Below are 20,159 nucleotides of genomic sequence, written 5' to 3'. Positions count from 1 at the left end.
CAAAGATATACCAAGAAGACACATTTTTAGTAAAGGATACAGATATTTTTTGGTATTTATTTAAAGAGAAAAAATAATAAGATGAAGACTCCGCTTCCTCTATTCTTTACAGATTACGGGATGCTGGGAAACTCATTTTCATAGATGCCGCAAGTTTAGTAGAAAAGGACCAATCAATACCCGGCTTGAAGTCTTTTACCCAGGTGTGTGTTAGTTATCTATTACATGTCCTTTGTATTCATGGTAATCTATAGCTCTTGGTGAGATGGGTCACCTTGGTGCGCCGCCGCTACAGATGAGCGCAGCAACTGTAACTACCATAGCCAACGGAAAGCGATTTTACCTCTGGGTGCCAGATGACAGAAGAGTCCTCAATCTAGGGCAAGAGTTCTCAAACGCAGTCCTCAGGACCCCACACAGTTCACGTTTTCCAGGTCACCCGGCAAGTGCACAGGTGCATTCATTACTCATTGACACAAAAGATCCACAGGTGGAGCTAATTATTACACTTGTGATTCTGTGAGGAGACCTGCAAAACACGCACTGTGTGGGGTCCTGAGGACCGAGTTTGAGAGCCTGTGGTCTAGGGCACCTGGTATCCGCAATCTAGACATATAGACTAGGCATCTCTGCCCCTGTGGCACATCGCCTCTTGGGGCAGTGGGGGGCACGTTCTGACTCCAAGGGGCTTTGGAGGATGCCTTGAGGGTGAAGTTGAGTTCTGCCGCAGGTTGGAATACTGGTATTCTATACGTTATCCAGAATGTTTGGCACTTAGCTTTTCTGTATAAGGGAAATTGACGAACCTTAAGGAGATTGTATGCATTTTAGAGCAGCATGCCTTTAAATTAAATTGAATTTATTTGATCAATTCTCACTCTGCTTTCCACTCCGGCCCAGGTGTTAAAACGGTCTGCGCATCGGAAAACTGGTCCAACAAAGTAATTCTAAAACTGGACAAGATTCCAGAACTTCCTGAATATTGAATAAAAAAAAACTGCCAAATGTGAGATTAGTCCAGTGATGTCTAACCTTGACACTCCAGCTGTCGTTGAACTACACACCCCAGCATGCCCTACATCTGTTTTAGCATGGCCAAATAGTGAAACTGTAGCATAGCATGCTGGGATGTGTAGTTCAACAACAGCTGGAGTGTCAAGGTTAGCCATCACTGGATTAGTTCATGCTGAGCGGTTGTTTGGTTGTTCCAAGCAAAACGAGATTTTCCATTCGCACCAATAAATGCCTCTGATGTGTTCTCCAACGAGGCGGCATTTCTCACGGTGGTGTCTTTGCTCCTCTATCAGGACGCAGTAACGCATATGAAGGTGGCGTTCATGCCTCCGGCTCAGGATATCGGCCCACATCCCATGGATGTCCAGTTTGAGTTCTCTGTAAGTGACCAGCATGGTGGAAAGCTGACAGGACTCCTATTCAACATTACCGTCATGCCAGTGGATGACAAAGCACCCAAGGTAATTGTGTGTGTGTGTGTGACTGCGTGTGTGTGTGTCTGTGTCCTCCAGCATCCAGCCACACTGGTGACGCTCCACTATCCCCATCCAGCTATGTGGATGATCAGGAGTCGGACACAAAGTGACAGTAGTGGATTATGCGGATGCAGGAATCTGGTTGTGTGCATTTGCAGAAAGCTGCGCTAGAACGCCACAGCCGCCATCATTAGAATATCGAACATAGACAACCGGTAAATACCACTTGGCTACCTATTACATGAAAAGACAGATCCGCCAAAGTTCCAACTGACTGGAAATAGGATGAAGAGCGGTATACATTAGCATCTGAGCATGTACTGTATGTGTTGGTGTCCGACTCGGGGTAATTCAGGCCTGATCACTGAGCGAATGTGCTGCGGCCATGCCTTGTGAATAAATGTGCGTGCTGCGCGAAAGACAGTCATTAGGTCGACACCATTAGGTCAACATGCATTTAGGTCAACGTGTGTCTAGGTCCACATGCAGGAAGGTCGACATGAGTCTAGATCGACATGGGTTAGGTGGACAGGGTCATAAGGTCGACAGGGTCATTACGTCGACATGGGTAAGGTCGACATGGGTAAGGTCGACAGGGTCATTGGGTCGACATGGGTAAGGTCAGCAGTGAAAAAGTCGACATGTTTTTTTTATTATTATTATTATTTTGAATTTAAAAAAAATTCCCTTATGTCGACACAGTCAACATAAACACTAAAACGTACCACCGCGCCCCTTCGCATGGCTCCTGTCGGCACATGTCAGCTCAAAAAACAGTAAAAAAACCATGTCGACCTAATGACCCTGTCGACCTAATGACCCTGTCAACCTAATGACCCTGTCAATCTAATGACCCTGTCGACCTAACCCATGTCTACCTAAACTCATGTTGACATATCTGCATGTCGACCTAGTGGTGTCAACCGAATGCTTGTCGACCGACTTGGTGGTGACCCAATGACCGTATCTCCATTAGGTCGACCACTAAAGGTCAACAAGACTTGGGTCGACACATGTCATGTGTCAATCTTTACATATATGTACACCATTGTTGTGAGAGTATTGCAACCATTAGATCCATGTATTCTGCATCTCCATGCTCAGATTTGGACCCATCCAGTAAGGACGGAGGAAGGGGCGAGCTGCCTCATCACCGCGGAGAGTCTGGTCATTTCTGACGTGGACACCACAAGTGACAATCTGAGAATTGTCCTGAGATCCCGGCCCTGGCACGGACAGGTGGAACTTCACGGCGTGGTTATGTCTGAGGGGGAAACGTTCAGCCTGGAAGAACTGCAGACCTTCAGAGTCAGGTAGTGTCAGAGAGCGTTGTCTCCTGTATAAAGATCAGAGTCAGGTAGTGTCAGAGAGCGTCGTCTCCTGTATAAAGATCAGAGTCAAGTAGTGTCAGAGAGCGTTGTCTCCTGTATAAAGATCAGAGTCAGGTAGTGTCAGAGCGTCGTCTCCTGTATAAAGATCAGAGTCAGGTAGTGTCAGAGAGCGTTGTCTCCTGTATAAAGATCAGAGTCAGGTAGTGTCAGAGAGCGTTGTCTCCTGTATAAAGATCAGAGACAGGTAGTGTCAGAGAGCGTTGTCTCCTGTATAAAGATCAGAGTCAGGTAGTGTCAGAGAGCGTCGTCTCCTGTATAAAGATCAGAGTCAGGTAGTGTCAGAGAGCGTCGTCTCCTGTATAAAGATCAGAGTCAGGTAGTGTCAGAGAGCGTCGTCTCCTGTATAAAGATCAGAGTCAGGTAGTGTCAGAGAGCGTTGTCTCCTGTATAAAGATCAGAGTCAGGTAGTGTCAGAGAGCGTTGTCTCCTGTATAAAGATCAGAGTCAGGTAGTGTCAGAGAGCGTTGTCTCCTGTATAAAGATCAGAGTCAGGTAGTGTCAGAGCGTCTGTGCAGTCACAAACAATCGGTCCCCTGTGTGAATGCGCGGGGGGGGGACCGATTGAATCAGAATACCCCCTATCTGTGCACTATATAAGAAACTGGTAATAAATAAATAATTAAACTTAATATGAATGATCATTAATCCCCTCTGTGCCGGCCTGAATCAATGGAATAGCCCGTTCCGCACATAATGCAGCGTGAGCTGAAAGCCGACATACGTTTTTCAGTTTCAATTATCAAACTCTGTGACTTTATCAGCCATCAGACAATACCCGGCGTGATAGGATGTCGCGCAGATGTGCCGAAATAAAAACAAACTGGATTATATAAGATAATAAAAAAAATCCCCACAATCTCCAGAGAGGGGAACATATTGTGCCCACTGATTGGGCTTAAGGGTCTTCTCATCCCATTATCACAGACCACCATAAATGCACTGGGATATTGTGCCGTGGAAGAATTGAAATTCCCATAGGCTGGTTTAATTATATGGCGTGGGGGGGGGGGGGGGAGGGGGGGTGTGAATTAACCAACACCCCCCAGATACAAGACAAGACAAATGAACAAAACTGCAGCCCACCCCTCGCCAATGCCGCAAGCCCCTGGTAGTCTCGGCTGTTGAGTGATAGAAAGAGGCTTTGAAGTGTATTTGTTAGGACAGAGAGCCAGACAAGAGGACAGGGGGGTCTGTGTCTCAGCATTAGGGTGTATACAGTGTGCCCTGCTGATTTGGGATCCTGAATTTGCTTCATGTCCCCTCAGAACAAAGTTTTGTCTTCCAAATAGATTTCATTTATCCAATTATTCAGTTTGTCCGGGATCCTGATTTATTCAGGGAGTTTTGCAGGAATTTTGCTAACAGGGCAAATGTGCAGTAATGCGTATCTTCAACTAATCCGTCTGGTTCCATTGTCCAACCTCAACTGATTCATACTTTGGGGGTTATTCAGAGCTGATCGATGTTGTGCGGATTCTGAGAGCGATTGATTACTGAATGACTGCTCTTGCGTATGGATTGTGGCCCTTATTCAGATCTGATCGCAGTACAAATTTCTTCTCAAAATGGGTAAAACTATGTGCACTGCAGGTGGGGCAGATGTAACATGTGCAGAGAGAGTTAGATTTGGGTGGGGTGTGTAGAAACTGAATTCTAAATTGCAGTGTAAAAATAATGCAGCCAGTATTTACCCTGCACAGAAACAAAATAACTCCCCCAAATCGAACTCTCTCTGCACATGTTACATCTGCCCCACCTGCAGTGCACATGGTTTTGCCCATCTAAGAAGGATTTTGTCAGAAAGAGTGAACTAGAATAAGGTTTATAGAGACCGGATACATATTAAATTTCTGCAGGCTACAAGTGAAACATCGTAACCACCCTAAGCTCAGCTTCTAGCTACAAATGTAATTGCAGCATCAGTACATTGAGGCAGCACTAACATTAGCATTTTTGTTGTTTAGCAAACCCTCCCCCCACATTATATTAAGGGGATATTTTTTAGGGTGGTGAATTTATGTGAGGTGCTCCACAAATATATAAAAAATGTGACATTTGTATAAGGTATCTACAACTATTTTCTTTCTGAGAATGGAGTGATGCTGTGATCCTAGACGACAATTGTCTGCAATATACACCAGGGCTGCCTACCCTCCCATCGGGTCCCCCTCCCGGAAAGGTGGGCAACCCTCCCAGGTTCTGGAGGTGACATTACCCTACTGGCTGGTTGGGTCTGGTGCTGGTTCTTAAGAGACAGGGGTCCCCTATTCCTTTTGTCCCCCATATTTTGGGAACCAGGACTGGCCCTTGGGCCTGGTGCTGGTTTTAAAAAATAGGAACCCTATTTGTTTTTTCCCCTGTATTTTTAAACCAGAACCGTCTCTGTGAATGGCTATAACAGTCGTATGCATTTGTATTCATTTGTATTGAGAATACGAATACGATAAATCTTATTTGTATCCTTAGTAAATGTCCCCCCTCCCCAGTGTGTGTGTGCACTGAGCATTTTTCAGCCCAGCGATTTCCCCATCATCGTTGGACAAAAACGCCCAGTGTGTATGGACCTTAAGACACCTATCAATCTAGATGCAGATGCTTTTTAAATGTGCAGTACAGGATCGCGTATATTTGCGGCATGGAAATAGACGTGTCAAACACTAAATAAATCCCCTACAATATTCCGTGTGTGGAATTCTGCAGGCTGGTACACCAGGGTGATGTAAAATGCTTACCAGACTGCAATCAAGACAAATACACAAAACAGGTTTTCCCAGCACACCCAGGGGCATCAGCGATAACATTTGAACACTACATGGTGGTAGATAATCCTGAGATCTTAGTTACAGATATTTTCAAAGATATGGTAAACCTGGAGGCCGCTTCAAGGCTTCTCTGATACTGGTGGTGCCTAACGCTGCATGATAACACCTCACATTCTGGTTCATATAATTACTGTACGGCCACATGGTAATAGTACATGCAACAAATCTGTACTGAAAGCGGACTATTTCTAATGTATGTAGGAGTGAGGTGGAAATTGTACGGGGTTCGCACACGGAATAATTGGGCCGTCACCATGTGTGCAGTACAGATTTGTGTAAAGGTGCCCATACACGGTACAATTATGGCATGCAATTTGGACTAGATTGCATCGCATCGCATATGTTTTGCAATGCAATTCTATGCAATCTAGTCCAAATTGCATACAATAATTGTACCGTGTATGGGCACCTTAACACGGTGTGAGCCCGTACATCTGTGTCGGAAGGCAATTGTATATGAACGTGTATTTTGCTTTTAATTGAAGGTATCAGCACGATGATTCGGAATCACTGGAAGACGCCATAATCTTTGCAGTAACCGATGGAATTAGCGCTGTGGAAGGAGCGCTGACAATTCAGGTGATGTATTGTATGACTCTACCTCCAGAATTCAAACCGAGTAAGGCGATTGGTCAACTGGTTTAGGGGTAGATTTATTAAATCACCTAGTAGGCTCGTTGCCCATATCAACCAATCAGGTTCGAGCTGTCATTTATGTTGTGCATTCTCTAAATGGTAACTTGAATCTAATTGGTTGCTATGGGCAACACTTTTACATGTCCCCTTTTGGGAATAGGCCTGGTGCACTGGCATCGGGTAACTGTGTGGTTTCATGGAGAGATCTCCCTGTTTTGCTATACATCAGGGTGTGGTTGGTTAACTCCTTTACGTCTCAAATTAAGAAACTACTATCCGGACATCACAATTTTTTTAAATGACATTTCAGTTTTTTTGCCATTGGTGCCATGTATCTGAAAGTGGGTGGCCGGTCTTATACCTCATGGAGACCTGGAATGGTCCATAGACAGTTGCAGACCCCTCACAGGTGCCACCACATGCAATGCCACATAAAGAGATAAGCCTCCGGTCCATATATGACCAATAAAAGGTACAAACAATCACAGGCAGGATCCTCTAAATCTAGGGGTGTCAAAAACAGGGATAGCCATAGGTACTGGTAGGCATGGCCAAATTGAGAGGTGTAGTCACGTCCCTTCCATTAAAAAAAGGTGCCCAGCAAGGGAAGAAATTTCTCCTCTCAGCCAGTGGTGGATCCTGGGTGGGGGCGAACAAGGAGATTGCCGCCACTTCTAATAATAAGAGAGAGAGAAGTGACATATTATTATAATATTGTTCACCAAAGTTATTATTGAAGGGTGTTTGAACCCTGATTTAATTTCTAGCAAGTTTCCTACTTGAATTTTATCTAACGTGACTCACAGAATGACCTTCCATTTGTCCTTGTTTGATCGATAGATCACCCCTGTAAATGACGAGCCCCCAGCCTTACGCCTTGGCCTGAAATCCAGCCTGGAATGCCCAGAGGGCGGACACATCTACATAACTGCTGAGAACCTCTACGCCACCGACCCAGACAGCGATGACGCAAAACTGACATACACCATCGCCCGCAGTCCCCTGTATGGCATGATACAAAGGCAGTCAGTCCTGGTTGAAAAATTCACCCAGCTTGATGTCATCCGGGGGTTAATCTCCTACATCCATACTGGTAAAATGATTGTAGACTATTTTAAATTGGAATTATATAATGTCTAATTGGATTGAGTCGGACACACCGGTCATTGTGTGTCTATGCAAAAGGAGCAAATACATTTATATTGTTTATGTGCAGGATAAATACTGGCTGCTTTTGCACGTAGACTACACATGTTCGCTTTATTTGTACACCGCAATTTAGTTTTCAGTTTGAACACCCCCCACCCAAATCTAAATCTCTCTGCACATGTTACATCTGCCCCACCGGCATGATTTCGCCCATTTGTGTGATTTTCTCCTTTGCTAACAAAGCTATAACAAGCGCTATATTAAATTGCGGTGGCTATATAAGATGTAGTTTAGGTGTCTGACCTTTTGAATCCTTTGCTCCCATTTTGCCGAAATCTTTACACCTGTCCCTAAACCTGATAGAAGTGACCAGTTTTGTTTTGATTTTACTTCTCCAACACGATAAGCTCCCGTCTTCTTCGGCAAAGACCTAACGTTCTAAAATGTTCCTCCTTATTAATAATGATCTGCTTCAAATGTTTCCGACTAAATCAGCCCAACAGATGCTTCAAATAGTTGACTTAATGTGAAAAGATTATTCGGAGAACAGAACAAGGACGTAAAATAGACTCGGCATAGATAAAGATCCTGTAACTTGGTCCTTGAATATTAATACAAATCTGGTTCTAAGCTAAATACAATTATAAATGTGTGCGTGTTAATGACAACGTGCAAAGCAGATCTGGATAACTGGGGATTCTGACGGTCTCCTTATATGTGTCACAATTCCTGTGTACTTAGCCTGTTTTCCTGCTCTTTAAGGGGGTGAGATCGGAGCCCATCCTTGCACGGATACAGTTACGCTTATAGTCTCAGATGAGGAATCCACGTCGGCAGACACCTGTTGTGTTGACGGACCTCTCCCCCCTCCTATTCCACTTCATACCAGCCTGCCTGTCTACGATCTGAATATCACCCTTGGACCCGTCAATAATCAACTGCCTATAATAAGCATTGGTAAGTGCGGTGTGAATAACAAGGCTGTAACTCCGTGGTGGAGTTATCTGAGTGTACGATAATTAAGCATCAATCACAATCACATTATGGATGAGTGTGGCTTACCATATGTTACAGGGATATAGGCGGCTAGAAATAACACCGACAGCAGCAAGTGGCAGCGAGTGTTCTGAGAAGCAGCATATTTATATACCGTATTATGTATTATGTAGAGCAACTTGTCTTCCAGCTCCTGGGGAACCTCCGCTCTCAGCCGACACTGACCACTTTTTTTTTTTATTGTGGCCTCATTTATGTTTTCAATAATTAATCACATTTGTTTTTTTAGCTGACCTCCCACTTTCTCTCCAGCAAGGACTAATGTGGTCCAACGGCAGGGACTTGGGATAACCCATCCAAAGATCACATCACATTACACAGAGAAGGGGAGGGTTCAACCCACACTACACACTAATACCCCTTTTACACCAAAAATCCCGGATCTGACCCTGCATTTGGAACATGGATCCAAGCCAGGCAGGGGCGGATTGGCAACTCAATTCGGCCTGGGAACAATCGCCAAGCGGCCCGGGGGGGAGGGGGTGCGTGCTACTGCCCGGGTGGGGTTGTTAACGCTGCTTCAAGGGGGCCGAGGGGGGTTTCAACGCTACTGCCTGGGGGGGGGGGGGGTTACTGACCAGGTCCCACGCTGCAGCCGCTTCCGTCCGCCGCACCACTTCCGTCCAGTCGCGATCGACGTCACCCATCAGCGACTAGCAGCTGCAGCCTGGTCACATAGAAGGGCACCATAGCCCAAAATATATATGGCCGTCGGCGGCCGCCGCATATGGAATGATGCCAGCACCTGCACTGATAGGACCGGCCCTGGCAGCATGATCGGCCAGCCCAATGGGAAATGGCCCGGTTTCACGGAGGGCCAATCCGCCCCTGAAGCCAGGTAAGATCATGCACCCGCGGTGTAGATGGAGGCGGTGCTTAGAGATGACATCATCTCCAAGCGTCGGGATCCATTCACCTCCTCCCTGCCTCCGCTGCTGTCTGCAAAAAGTTGACCACAGGACGCTGCGGTCCGGTGGTTGGGCTTCCCCCATCGCTGTAAACGGGAGCCGGGTCGGATGACCCCGTGTACCGGTTTACACTGCCCTCTAACCAGGTCCTATCCGTGTTCAACCAAGGTCAGGACCTCGATAGAGGGGTTCAAACTACACTAACAACTGGAAGAAGGGAGGGTTCATATGCACATTTACAACATTGTGTCCAAGAAATCAGAACCTTGTTATTACATTGTTGCACAAAAACCTACATGTTTCAGCCAGGATCATTGGATATGACGAAGGGGGGGGTTTATTGTATATATCAATATATAATTAAATGTTCACAGGTGACATATTCGTTGTGGATGAGGGCTCATCTTCCGTCATCTGTACAAGACACATGAACGCCTCTGATGCTGACACTTTGGCTGTTGATTTAATATTCGTCATGGAGACGCAGCCGCAGTACGGATACCTTGAGAACACAATACCTCTGGCTGGATCGGAGAAGACCACCTCAGAGATTAGAATCAGTGAGTTACCTCCTATTTGTGTATAACAGGAAGTCAGCAGATGAGGGTCCGTCACATATTTGGCTCGTTGTAGGGATGGCCATTGTTGCCATTGCCATCGATGGTTGCCATCGATGGCAATTCTGCAACTGTCCATCGATAGTGCTTAACTATGCAATGGATGACCATCGATAATTTTACATATCGATGGTCATCCATTGTGTTTGATTGAATGACCTGTGGGCCAATCAAAATGCAGGGGGCGGGGCTTCACGGGTGTCGGGGGCGGAGCTATGCTCCGTGTCCCAGCACTTTGAAAAAAATAAAAAAAACAAAATATCGTTTTGCTATTCCATCGATGGAGGGAAACCATCTGGTTCTCCCCCATCGATGGCAAAAGTATTCAACATCGGCCATGAACCATCGATGATTTCGAATCATCGATGGTCGATGGCCATCCCTAGCTCGTTGTAAAGTATTGATCTTCAAACTTGCTTTTTGGTATATTTCTATAAGAATCATTTTAAGTTGTTTATTGTTCTCATTTAGGGGTGAGTGTAGTGAGGGTACGTGTTACACTAATTGGGGTCCATGAGAGATTGGTGTAGAGATGGCTATTGACCATCGATGATTCATAAACATCAATGGATTATGGCTGATGTTGAATGCTTTTGCCGTCGATGGGAGAAGACCAGGTGGTTTTCCCTTCATTGATGGCACAGCATAACCACATTTTTTTCTCCCCAAGGTGACGGGAGACAGAGCATCGCTCCACCCTCCCAACACCCATGAAGCCACGCCCTTAGATATTTATTGGCCCATGGCTCAGTCAGTCAAAGAACAGGGATGACCATCAGTTGGTGAAACCTTTGAAACCTTGCTACATCCCCATGGATGATAACACAAATGGCCGTGCCAAGTCTGGAGGCACCGGCTGCTGCATTCTGTTTGATAATAACAAATGCTTATTTCTGCCTGTATTTAGAGAAGGTCACATTTACGTGAATCGAACAAACCCACTATTTATCAACAAGTGATAAAACGCGTTTATAAAACTTGTTGTGTATGATAAGTGGTGCTCCAACCATCTTCCATCTTTGAAAGACATGACAGTTAGGAGCTGAGCATATGACAGTCAATCCTTTAAACTAATGATGACAAAGTTTATATGTCAGTCTATATTAGGTATCACAGTGTATTCCTGTTGATAGTGATAGCTCAATCTGTTGCCATCTGGTTTAGAATTACATTTAATTCACCACTGACCACCGCAGTAGTAATACACATGTGACCACCACGATGATACATCACAATACAAATATAAAAAAATGTATTAAGAACAAAGTTACAGCGACTGATGATTTACTGCGCGGCTTCTGTCTCCATGGCCAGGTTCGTTCAGTCTACGGAGCGTCACCTCCGGATACATCCGCTACGTCCAGTCCCAACATGAGCACATCGAGCCCACGGCGGATTCCTTCATGGTCTCGGTTACGGATTCCATCCACAAATCTATGACCGTACCGTTCTACATTCTTATCAAGCCCACAAACGATGAACCGCCTCAGCTCCACGTTGCAAACATAACGGTAAAATGCTTTCCATCCACTGATATTTCTAATGTTGCAGCTGCTAATGTCTCTGATATGGGCAGTGTCATCCCTACTAGTGATTTCGACCGTAAGAAGGGTTTCAGTATTTATGAGATCTGATTATTCCATTGCTTTCACTTGTGTGTCTCCTGCGGCCAATCCGTGAAGCCCTGTTCCTGTATAGCCCGCTCTGTTTCATACACTACTTGCCTGTGTAACAAGGTGTTTTTTCATACTTTACCATCCAAGTGGACATAGAGTTATATTATAATAAGCAGCGAGGCACCGTACCCAAGGCATGGCGAGTGAAGCGAGTGCGAGTGGACAGGGTACACTTCTACCATGTCCATGTCATCCATCCATGTTGACATAGACGCCAAACAAAAATGAAAAACCTTGTCGACCTCGTCCATGTCGACCTATTGCTTGAGTCGACATTTTGACCTAAGATATGTCGACCTTTTCATGTGTCGACCTATGACATATTGACTGTCGGCCTTATTACTGTCAACTTTATGACCCATAGCCATCTAAGGCTCCACCTGCACACTTTTACCTGACTAGAAAAGTTGGCAGGGCCGCCGAGAGGGGGGTGCTGTGGGTACAGCTGACCCGGGCTCCGGCCTCTGGAAGGCCCAGGCAGCTCAATTTGCCCACCGCAACCCCTTCCCGCCCCCAACTGCCTGTGCTGTGCTGTCTGCGCTGCACTCGGTGCACTGAACGAACGGCTTCTTCAATGCAGGACACCGGCGGCCAATTAAAATGCTGCACCGACTTTTGAGCTAATCAGAGCTCGTGTACAGTTAGCCAATCAGAGCGGCTGCCGGTACACAAGCTCTGATTGGCTCATTAGTTGGTGATGCATTTTAATTGTCCGCAGGCTTCCTGCATCGAAGAAGCCTGAGCTTCGGGACCTGCTGCGTTCAGCAGGAGGGGGTGAGGGACTCGGAGCAGGAGTCGGGCGGTAAGTGAAGGCAGAGGGCCCCCTGATGAAGGGCCTGGCTTGGAAATCAGTCCCGAGCCCCAAAATTCCTAGTGGCAACCCTGAAAGTCGACATTGGTGACTGGTGGTGGGAGCAGTAAGCTGACATTTTGCCTGGGAAAAACTTTGCACCAGTCCTGCTTAAAACCCGTCACTTACGGGGACAGGGGGCAGAGTTCTGAGCTCGTGGGTTTAATTTGACATTTTAAGAACCAAATCAATGAAATTCAGAAATGTGGGCTTTGGCCACTATGGTCACTGATTCAACTTTTTGGGTGGTCAAACAACAAGCATCCTGGCTGCAGTTCTATAGCCTGCCCAGTGTTTGGTGAATGTGCTTATCCCTGTTACTGAGACACTGTCTCTCGCTGCACGTGGTCTTCAGTGTTTGGCAAATTCACGAACGGTAGAAAATAATATTTCCTGTACCTTAAATCCTTCAGCAGAGTTTCCAGAGAGGGAAAATCTCCTTCTCATCTCCAGCCACTGAAACGCATGGTGTCACCAGTACTCCGGACACCTGCTGAGTGGGGACAGGATTATACATGCGCTGGGACAGCTGCTAATGATTAGCTGCCTTTTTTTAGGAAGCCTTTCCCTGGCGTATAATCCCCTGCTTCATACATTAGGGAACATTTCATACTCTAAGTACCTGAATCTGAGGCCTACAAATAGCACACAAATACCTCACAAATCCTCATAGGTCAATTTATCGTAATCGAAGGCCCAACTTATACTGTAACTAGTTAAAAGCTTGTGAAAAATGACGGCTTCTGCCATACACTGTGAAAGTTTTCACTTTCACTGTGAGCTGTGACCCTTTTTCGCCCACAAACTCTACACCCCACTCCCTATCTGCTCCTATGTCCAATCTCTGTCTTCGCAGCTCCCTCTCTCCATGTCCAGCAAGTCTGAAACAGATCAGTGTCACTGCAAAAATCGCTTTCACTTTTGGTTATGACTCTTTTTGCACACAAAGGAGTCATTTGGGCTGTCAAGTAGCCTCTAGTGGTCGGCGGTGGTACTTCACCTCATAGAGGTGAGGAGAGTTAGCCTTTTTATATAGAGATTCTCTACAGGATTGTGTTTCTGTCTACCAAAGTTATCAATAGGTCAAATATATAACAGAGGTAATGGGTGGTGGCTCCACCAACTGCCACCCCAACCTCTGCCAAACCTCACCAACTGGGTCTCACTGGCAGTGGGCGTGACTCCACTATTTGAATTTTAGACTGATACATTGCCCAAAATTTGATGGCTGGTCCCAAAATTCAATGGTGGCTCTCACCCCTGGATCCACGCTTTTAATCCTGAGATTGACAGCCTAGAAAATTGTAAATACAATCCGACGTGGTAGGATGTGAGACAGAAGCTGATTGAACAACTCACAGGTGCATTTAAAGGATACATCCAACTGTGGGACATAAAGGAATTTTATTTTTAAAAATATGAAGAGGCGAGTGGATGAAGGTATCGTGTAGCAATTTTCAAAATTTGATTAATTTTATGGGATAAAGGGTGCAGGGGGGAGGAGGAGGAGCCCCGCAATCCCTGAGCAGGGGGCTGCTGGGCACACGAGGCCGGAAGAGACGCGGGGACCGACTCATTCACCGCCGGCTGCTTCGCAAAGGTCAGCTCTTATCACAAGAACTGCCCTTTGCGATACGCAGGTTGAGGGGGGAACGGCGTGGCCAGTGCAGGGCGGCGAGGGATGTGGTAAGAAGCCCATAGGCTTCTATGGGGTATCGCCAGCTTTTGAATGCCTAAAAATGACTCAAATCATGTCACTTATTACCACCCACTCCCTGAAGAGCCACAAATTATGGCATTTACAGGAATGGGGCAGGGCTTAAAGACCCCCAAAAAGCTACAAAGAGTCAATGACGGTAGGCAAGTATGGTGGTATGGTGGGGGCGTGAAAACTACCCCCTCTGGTGCTCCCTGCTACACCCCCTCCCCTATAGTACATATGCGCTGTGTCTCATCCTCGGACGTCTTCATTGGGCATGTGTAATATATTGGGATCCGCTGTCATTTCTCCTTCATATATAGGGGGTAGGCAGAAGTGGTATTAGCACACATAACATACGCTAATGCCACTTTGCCCCATATCGACCCTTAAGACAGCTACTCCGCAGCCTGTAACATAGCAGTTAGGAGCTGATTGGCTGCTATTTTATCTCTATATACTTTGTCATACCTCCCAACTGTCCCAGGTATAGCAGGGCAGTCCCACTAATTGGACACTGTTTAGCTGTCTCATCCGCGGGCCGCAGTATCCTGCGGACAAGAGGCAGGTTGGGGGTGCCTGTGATCACACAGTGATCCCGGAATGGATGTCAGTGATGGTAGCCGGGGACTGTCCAGTTGCTCAAGGATTGTGATGCTATGCCACGCCCATAAACCAGAGGCCCGCCCAACATATCTAAGGCCACGCCCCCTTCTGGCACGGTCTCGCTTCTGACGAGGCAGGTCCCGCAACCCAAGTGGGTAAAGTTGGGAGGTATGCTTTATCACTCTCCATGTAATTTACTAAGATGGGAGTTGTATTGAAGATGGGATGTTGCCGATAGCAACCAATAAGATTCTATCTATTATCTTCTAGTAGGTCATAAATAAATATGAAGAATAATCTGATTGGTTGCTATCGGCAACATCCCATCTTCAATAGAATCTTAGTAAATTTACCTTGTAGATTCTATGTAAATAAATCCATTATATAGTCTAGAACAGGGCTGGGCAATAAGCGGCCCTGCAGCTGTTGATAAACTACACATCCCAGCATGCTCATCAGTTTAAGCATGGCCAAATACCAATGATGAAAGGCATGCTGGGATGTGTAGTTCATCAACAGCTGGACAGCCGCTTATTGCCCAACCCTGGTCTAGAAACTGCATTTAACCATTAAATATACAGTATAAGGTTTGAATGTTTTCAGGGTTTTATTGGGGACGTTTAAAAAGGGTGTGGTATGTGGAGCGACTGTCGACATTCCGACAGTCGGCATACGGATATCGGAATCCTGACTGCCGGTATTCCGACAGAGGGGCTTGCGCAATGAAGCCCCTTGTGCACTGGCTGCGCTTACCACAGGTTCTATGCTCCCTCTATGGGGGTCGTAGACCCCCATGAGGGCGAATAGCCACTGTCAGTCGGGATCCCGACTGTTGGGCGTTTTACAGTCGGGATTCCGATGTGGGTGTACTGAGCGTCAGAATCCCGACCATCGCGCACCGATCATCCAGCACCCGTTTAAAAATATTCAGAGCGCCGAGCGGCTGCACAAGTACTGTACATATAAAGAGCTATGTCATGAAACCGCCATGACAGAGGCAATTCCTGATTATTCCTGACGTCTCTTCTCCTCAAAAGTTTCTAAAATGCTACAAAAAACTCCCACACCCCTGCAAAGGTTAAAAATCTGTGCGATGCCCAGGAGTGCGGCCATCTACCTCAGCCAGATGAATTAAGCGCGGGGGAATCAAGTGATTTAGTGCTGCGGCGCCCCATTGGCAGGGCTAGGGACGGTTTTGCATTTGATCATCACTGGTCCCCTGTGAACTGTGCAGACCACAGAAGTGTAAACAGACCGCACTAAAATAGAACAGGTCTTACGCCAGACGCCCATGGCAAGGGATAAAGGCGCGCTAAGCCCCAACTTCCATGTGTGGTTCTCAGCTGGTGTAAATCCCAGAATCAATTGCAAATCAGAAGCCCGTGCCACACACACACACGGACACACACACGGACACACACACGGACACACACTTGATATATTTAGTGTATAACCTGTTTATAAAGCAATGGAGACCGTTTTAGAGCGGGACAAGGAATCCGGGAAGAGACGGATCATTTGAACGTATCCTGTTTTTCTTTCCATGAGTAATATCGGTAGGTTAGAGAGAATTATTGTCTCGTCGCTGGCGCTGGTAATCTCAGCTACGTCTCCCTTAGCGGCGCGCTATGATATTACCAATCTGCCACACTGTCTCCCCAGGCTGGCTGTTTTGTTCTCGGTTCAACCGAAATCCTTATATCCAATTCCAACAGCATGGCGGCTCGATCCAAGTTCTGGGTTCAGTCGCAGGTCACGCCGCCATTTTGCTATTTTGCTAAGTTTGTGGACCTGTTTTCTGTCTTTCCTCCCACCTAGGTAATTGAGGGAGGCAGCTGTGCCATAGGCCCGGCCACATTAAACGCAGAAGACCCCGATATCCCACCAGACGTATTACTCTTCTCAGTTATAAGCCCCCCTGTGCACGGACGGTTATTAAACGGCGAGCACCAAATCGGTCATGACAAACGCCTGGACCCCACTGACGTCCTGGCGGACCTGCAGATCTACAGCTTCACCTTGGATGAACTGAAGAAAGGTTTGTGTCATACTTTTATTACATTCACCGTGTTGCCTATGCGTGTTCATTATACAGATAGAAAAGTCCCTGCGGGGCCTTAATCTGCGCCTGCGAGACCCCCAATCTCCGTGCACCGCTCCCATCTCCTGCTGGTTGGACTTTCAGGGGGGCTGGTTTGTGTTTCTATCACCAGATGAGGTTTTCGCCTGCTCTGGGTCATGTTTGTCAGTGCCTCGTATATTCTGGCCTGAGATCCTGTGGAAATCCGTCTCCTCTCTGGCCTACGGTATGATATATAGGCCTCGAATGTCCTCTACTGGAATCCTGAGGCTACTGCAGACCAGCCGGCTGCTGGCAGAAGATCCTTTTTGTTTAGGGTTAAAAAGACGTTTCGGAAGAGAATAGTAGACTAATGAGGCCTACACACTGGGAGATATTGTGATGTGTCAGCGATGTGTGCTGCGCAATCAGTATACCGCGTCCCCTCGCACGGCTCGCTGCGCTCGGCACACTCTTATAGTCTCCCACCACGCTGCAGGGGATGGTAGGGTATGAAATACCGCCTGTCCGCACAAGTCGGCTAAAAAAAAAAAAACGTTAAAAACTCATGTCGACCGTTTAAACTGTCGACACTCCATGTCAACCTTAGCCATGTTGACCAATTTCATGTGTTGACCTTAAGTGGACCAACAATGCAAAAGGATGAACTACGGCTGCCATGTTGTGTCCTGAACAAATGGGGGTGCAGGGACAGTGGCGGAACTCCCGGAGGCAATGGAGTCATCTCCCGCCGGGCGCCAGGCTTAAAGGGGGCAGTGGCTCCATTGCCTCCGATGTTCCGACCTGATTACATTAGGGAGAAGACCAGAACATACACCAGATTCCAGAACAGTTCTTATAGGTCTTCAGCACCACTGCGCACAAGGCTACGGGGGAGGGGGGGCCCGCGCTGTGTTGCATAACATAGCCGCTGCCGCCTGTCGCAACATGCGACTATATTATGCATATGCAGCACAGCGCGGCCCCCCTCCTCCGTAGCCTTGTGCGCAGTGGTGCGGACGTGCGGCCCCCTCCCCGTAACCTTGTGTGGTGCGGGTGGGCGATCCCCATTGCTCCCCGTACCCTTGTGTGCAGTGCAGTGGTGCGTGCGTGCTGGTGGCCCCGCCCCCTCCCCTGTACCATTGCGTGTATGCGGCCGCGGCACCGTCACCACTCCACCCTGCCACTTATCTGGGGCGGAAGTCGGCCTGCCAACAATGTCACTGTGGAACAGTGATGAAGAGCTGGGAGTCCACGTGCAAACTAAGAGCAGGGATCTGAGTGGGAGGCGCTGCAGCGGCAGACGGTGAGGGTGAGTGTGAAATCCTCTCTCCCTAACATTCTTTCTCTGATATCTCTCTCTCTCTCTCTCTCTCTCTCTCTCTCTGGGGGGGGCACTAACTTTTATCTTGCCTCCGGGCTGCATGGAATAACTTACGCCACTGTGCAGGGATATGCATGTGCCTAGCGACCTCTCTGAGGCATGTGGCACAAAGCAAAGGCAGCCATTTTGTGAAACAACATACATGAGAATGAAGCCTATTTCCGGTACAACAGTATTATATTGGCTAGAGACTAGTGACATCGCTCAGCGATAATTCATAGGCTGCATTCTGAGGAAAATTATTTCTGCACCAAAACAAAATGGCTGCCATCCTCATGTGGAGGTTATCACCATGGAAATCCCATGAAGTGCCACACTGGCTGTGCCCATTTCTTCATGAAATCAGGGATGCAAGGAATGTAGGTCCAAGTATTCTTTAGCTTCTGTCGCTTTCCCATCCATTTCTATGGAGGATAAATGAATGACTTGTTCTCCTACAGGAATGGGCTTTGTGTACACGCATGATGACACAGACACTCTACAAGATGGCTTTGTCGTGCAGCTGACAGATGGCAAACACACAGTCCAAGAGACACTACATGTTCATGTAATGGCCGTCAATGATGAGAAACCGAAGCTTACCAGGTGAAGAACATGAGAAAATGCTCTGAGCGACGTCGGCCATATTTATGCGCAAGCAATAATGTGCTACCTGCTCTGAGGAAAATACATATCGTTGTGGTATATTGCTGTCAGCTTTGCTAGATAACATGCCGGAACTACATACATGTGATTACTAGCGAGTCAGCCCGGGATGCGGCCATTTGGTCTACAGCATGATGGTAGACAGTCATTAGGTCGACACCATTAGGTCGACACGGGGAATGTCGACATGGGTCTAGGTCGACATAGGAAAATGTCGACATGGTTCTAGGTTGAAGGGTCATTAGTTCAACAGTGTCTAAGTTGACAGTCAAAAGGTCGACATGGGGTTTTTCACTGTTTTTTTGAGCCAACATGTGCCGACAGGCGGTATTTCATGTCCTACCATCCACTAGGGCGTGTTGGGAGAATAAAAGTGTTCCGAGCTTAGCGAGGTACCTTGCCCAATGCATTGCGAGGGGATGTGGTGCACTTTAAACTGTGTCCATGTCGACTGTGTTGACATTCAGGTAAAAAAACTGTGAAAACCCAATGTCAACCTTTTCACTGTCGAACTAATGACCTGTCGAACTAACGACCTGTCAAACTAATGACCTTTCGACCTAGAACCACATCGACCTTTGCCCACGTCAATGATAAATTGATATTGCTCGACTCCCAATAGGCCAATAGTTAATATACCTAAACCTTCCTCAAGAACTGCACTATAGGGATGGCCATCGACCATCGATGATTCAAAATCATTTGCCATCGATGGGGAGAACCAGATGGTTTCCCTCCATCGATGTTTTGCTTCTGTTTTGTTTTTTCAAAGGGCCAGGACAAGGAGCATAGCTCCGCCCCCGACACCCGTGAAGTCCCGCCCCGTGTTTAGATTGGCCCACAGGCCAATGATTCCAAAAAAATGGATGACCATTGATAGGTAAAAACATAGATGGTCACCCATTGCATAGTTTAACACTGTCAATGGCCAGTTGCACTATAGCCATCAATGGTAACCATCGATGGCAATGGGACCGATGGCCAGCCATAGAAAACCTGAAGAAATAAAATAATCTAGTGGTTTTCGAGATTAGCGCGTTCAGACAGACTGACAGACAGATGCGGTAAGAAAGGGCCAGATGGATGACACTTTCTCTAATTGTGGTGAGAATAAAAAGTATTATGTGAACGATTGTGGTGAGATTACATTAGGAAATAGTTAATTAATCCT

At 46.9% G+C, this 20,159-nt stretch overlaps 1 protein-coding gene across 1 annotated transcript in view; it reads left to right on the top strand.

Annotated features, from left to right (window-relative positions):
• The window catches only part of LOC146027319 (FRAS1-related extracellular matrix protein 1-like), a 110,796-nt gene that overhangs the window by 35,946 nt on the left and 54,691 nt on the right, over positions 1-20,159 (top strand). The window contains exons 12-21 of the mRNA XM_083158250.1: positions 113-203; positions 1,308-1,475; positions 2,595-2,803; positions 6,189-6,282; positions 7,180-7,432; positions 8,251-8,445; positions 9,827-10,012; positions 11,384-11,580; positions 16,719-16,938; positions 18,784-18,928. Of these exons, the coding sequence (XP_083014376.1) occupies positions 113-203; positions 1,308-1,475; positions 2,595-2,803; positions 6,189-6,282; positions 7,180-7,432; positions 8,251-8,445; positions 9,827-10,012; positions 11,384-11,580; positions 16,719-16,938; positions 18,784-18,928 (1,758 nt within the window). The remainder of the gene's footprint in view (positions 1-112; positions 204-1,307; positions 1,476-2,594; positions 2,804-6,188; positions 6,283-7,179; positions 7,433-8,250; positions 8,446-9,826; positions 10,013-11,383; positions 11,581-16,718; positions 16,939-18,783; positions 18,929-20,159) is intronic.

The sequence above is a fragment of the Crinia signifera genome, chromosome 8 (genome assembly GCF_055691185.1).
Source record: "Crinia signifera chromosome 8, ASM5569118v1, whole genome shotgun sequence".
Classification (NCBI taxonomy): domain Eukaryota; kingdom Metazoa; phylum Chordata; class Amphibia; order Anura; family Myobatrachidae; genus Crinia; species Crinia signifera.
Note: the sequence above shows the minus strand (reverse complement) of the source record. Positions and strands in the feature narration are given on the sequence as shown.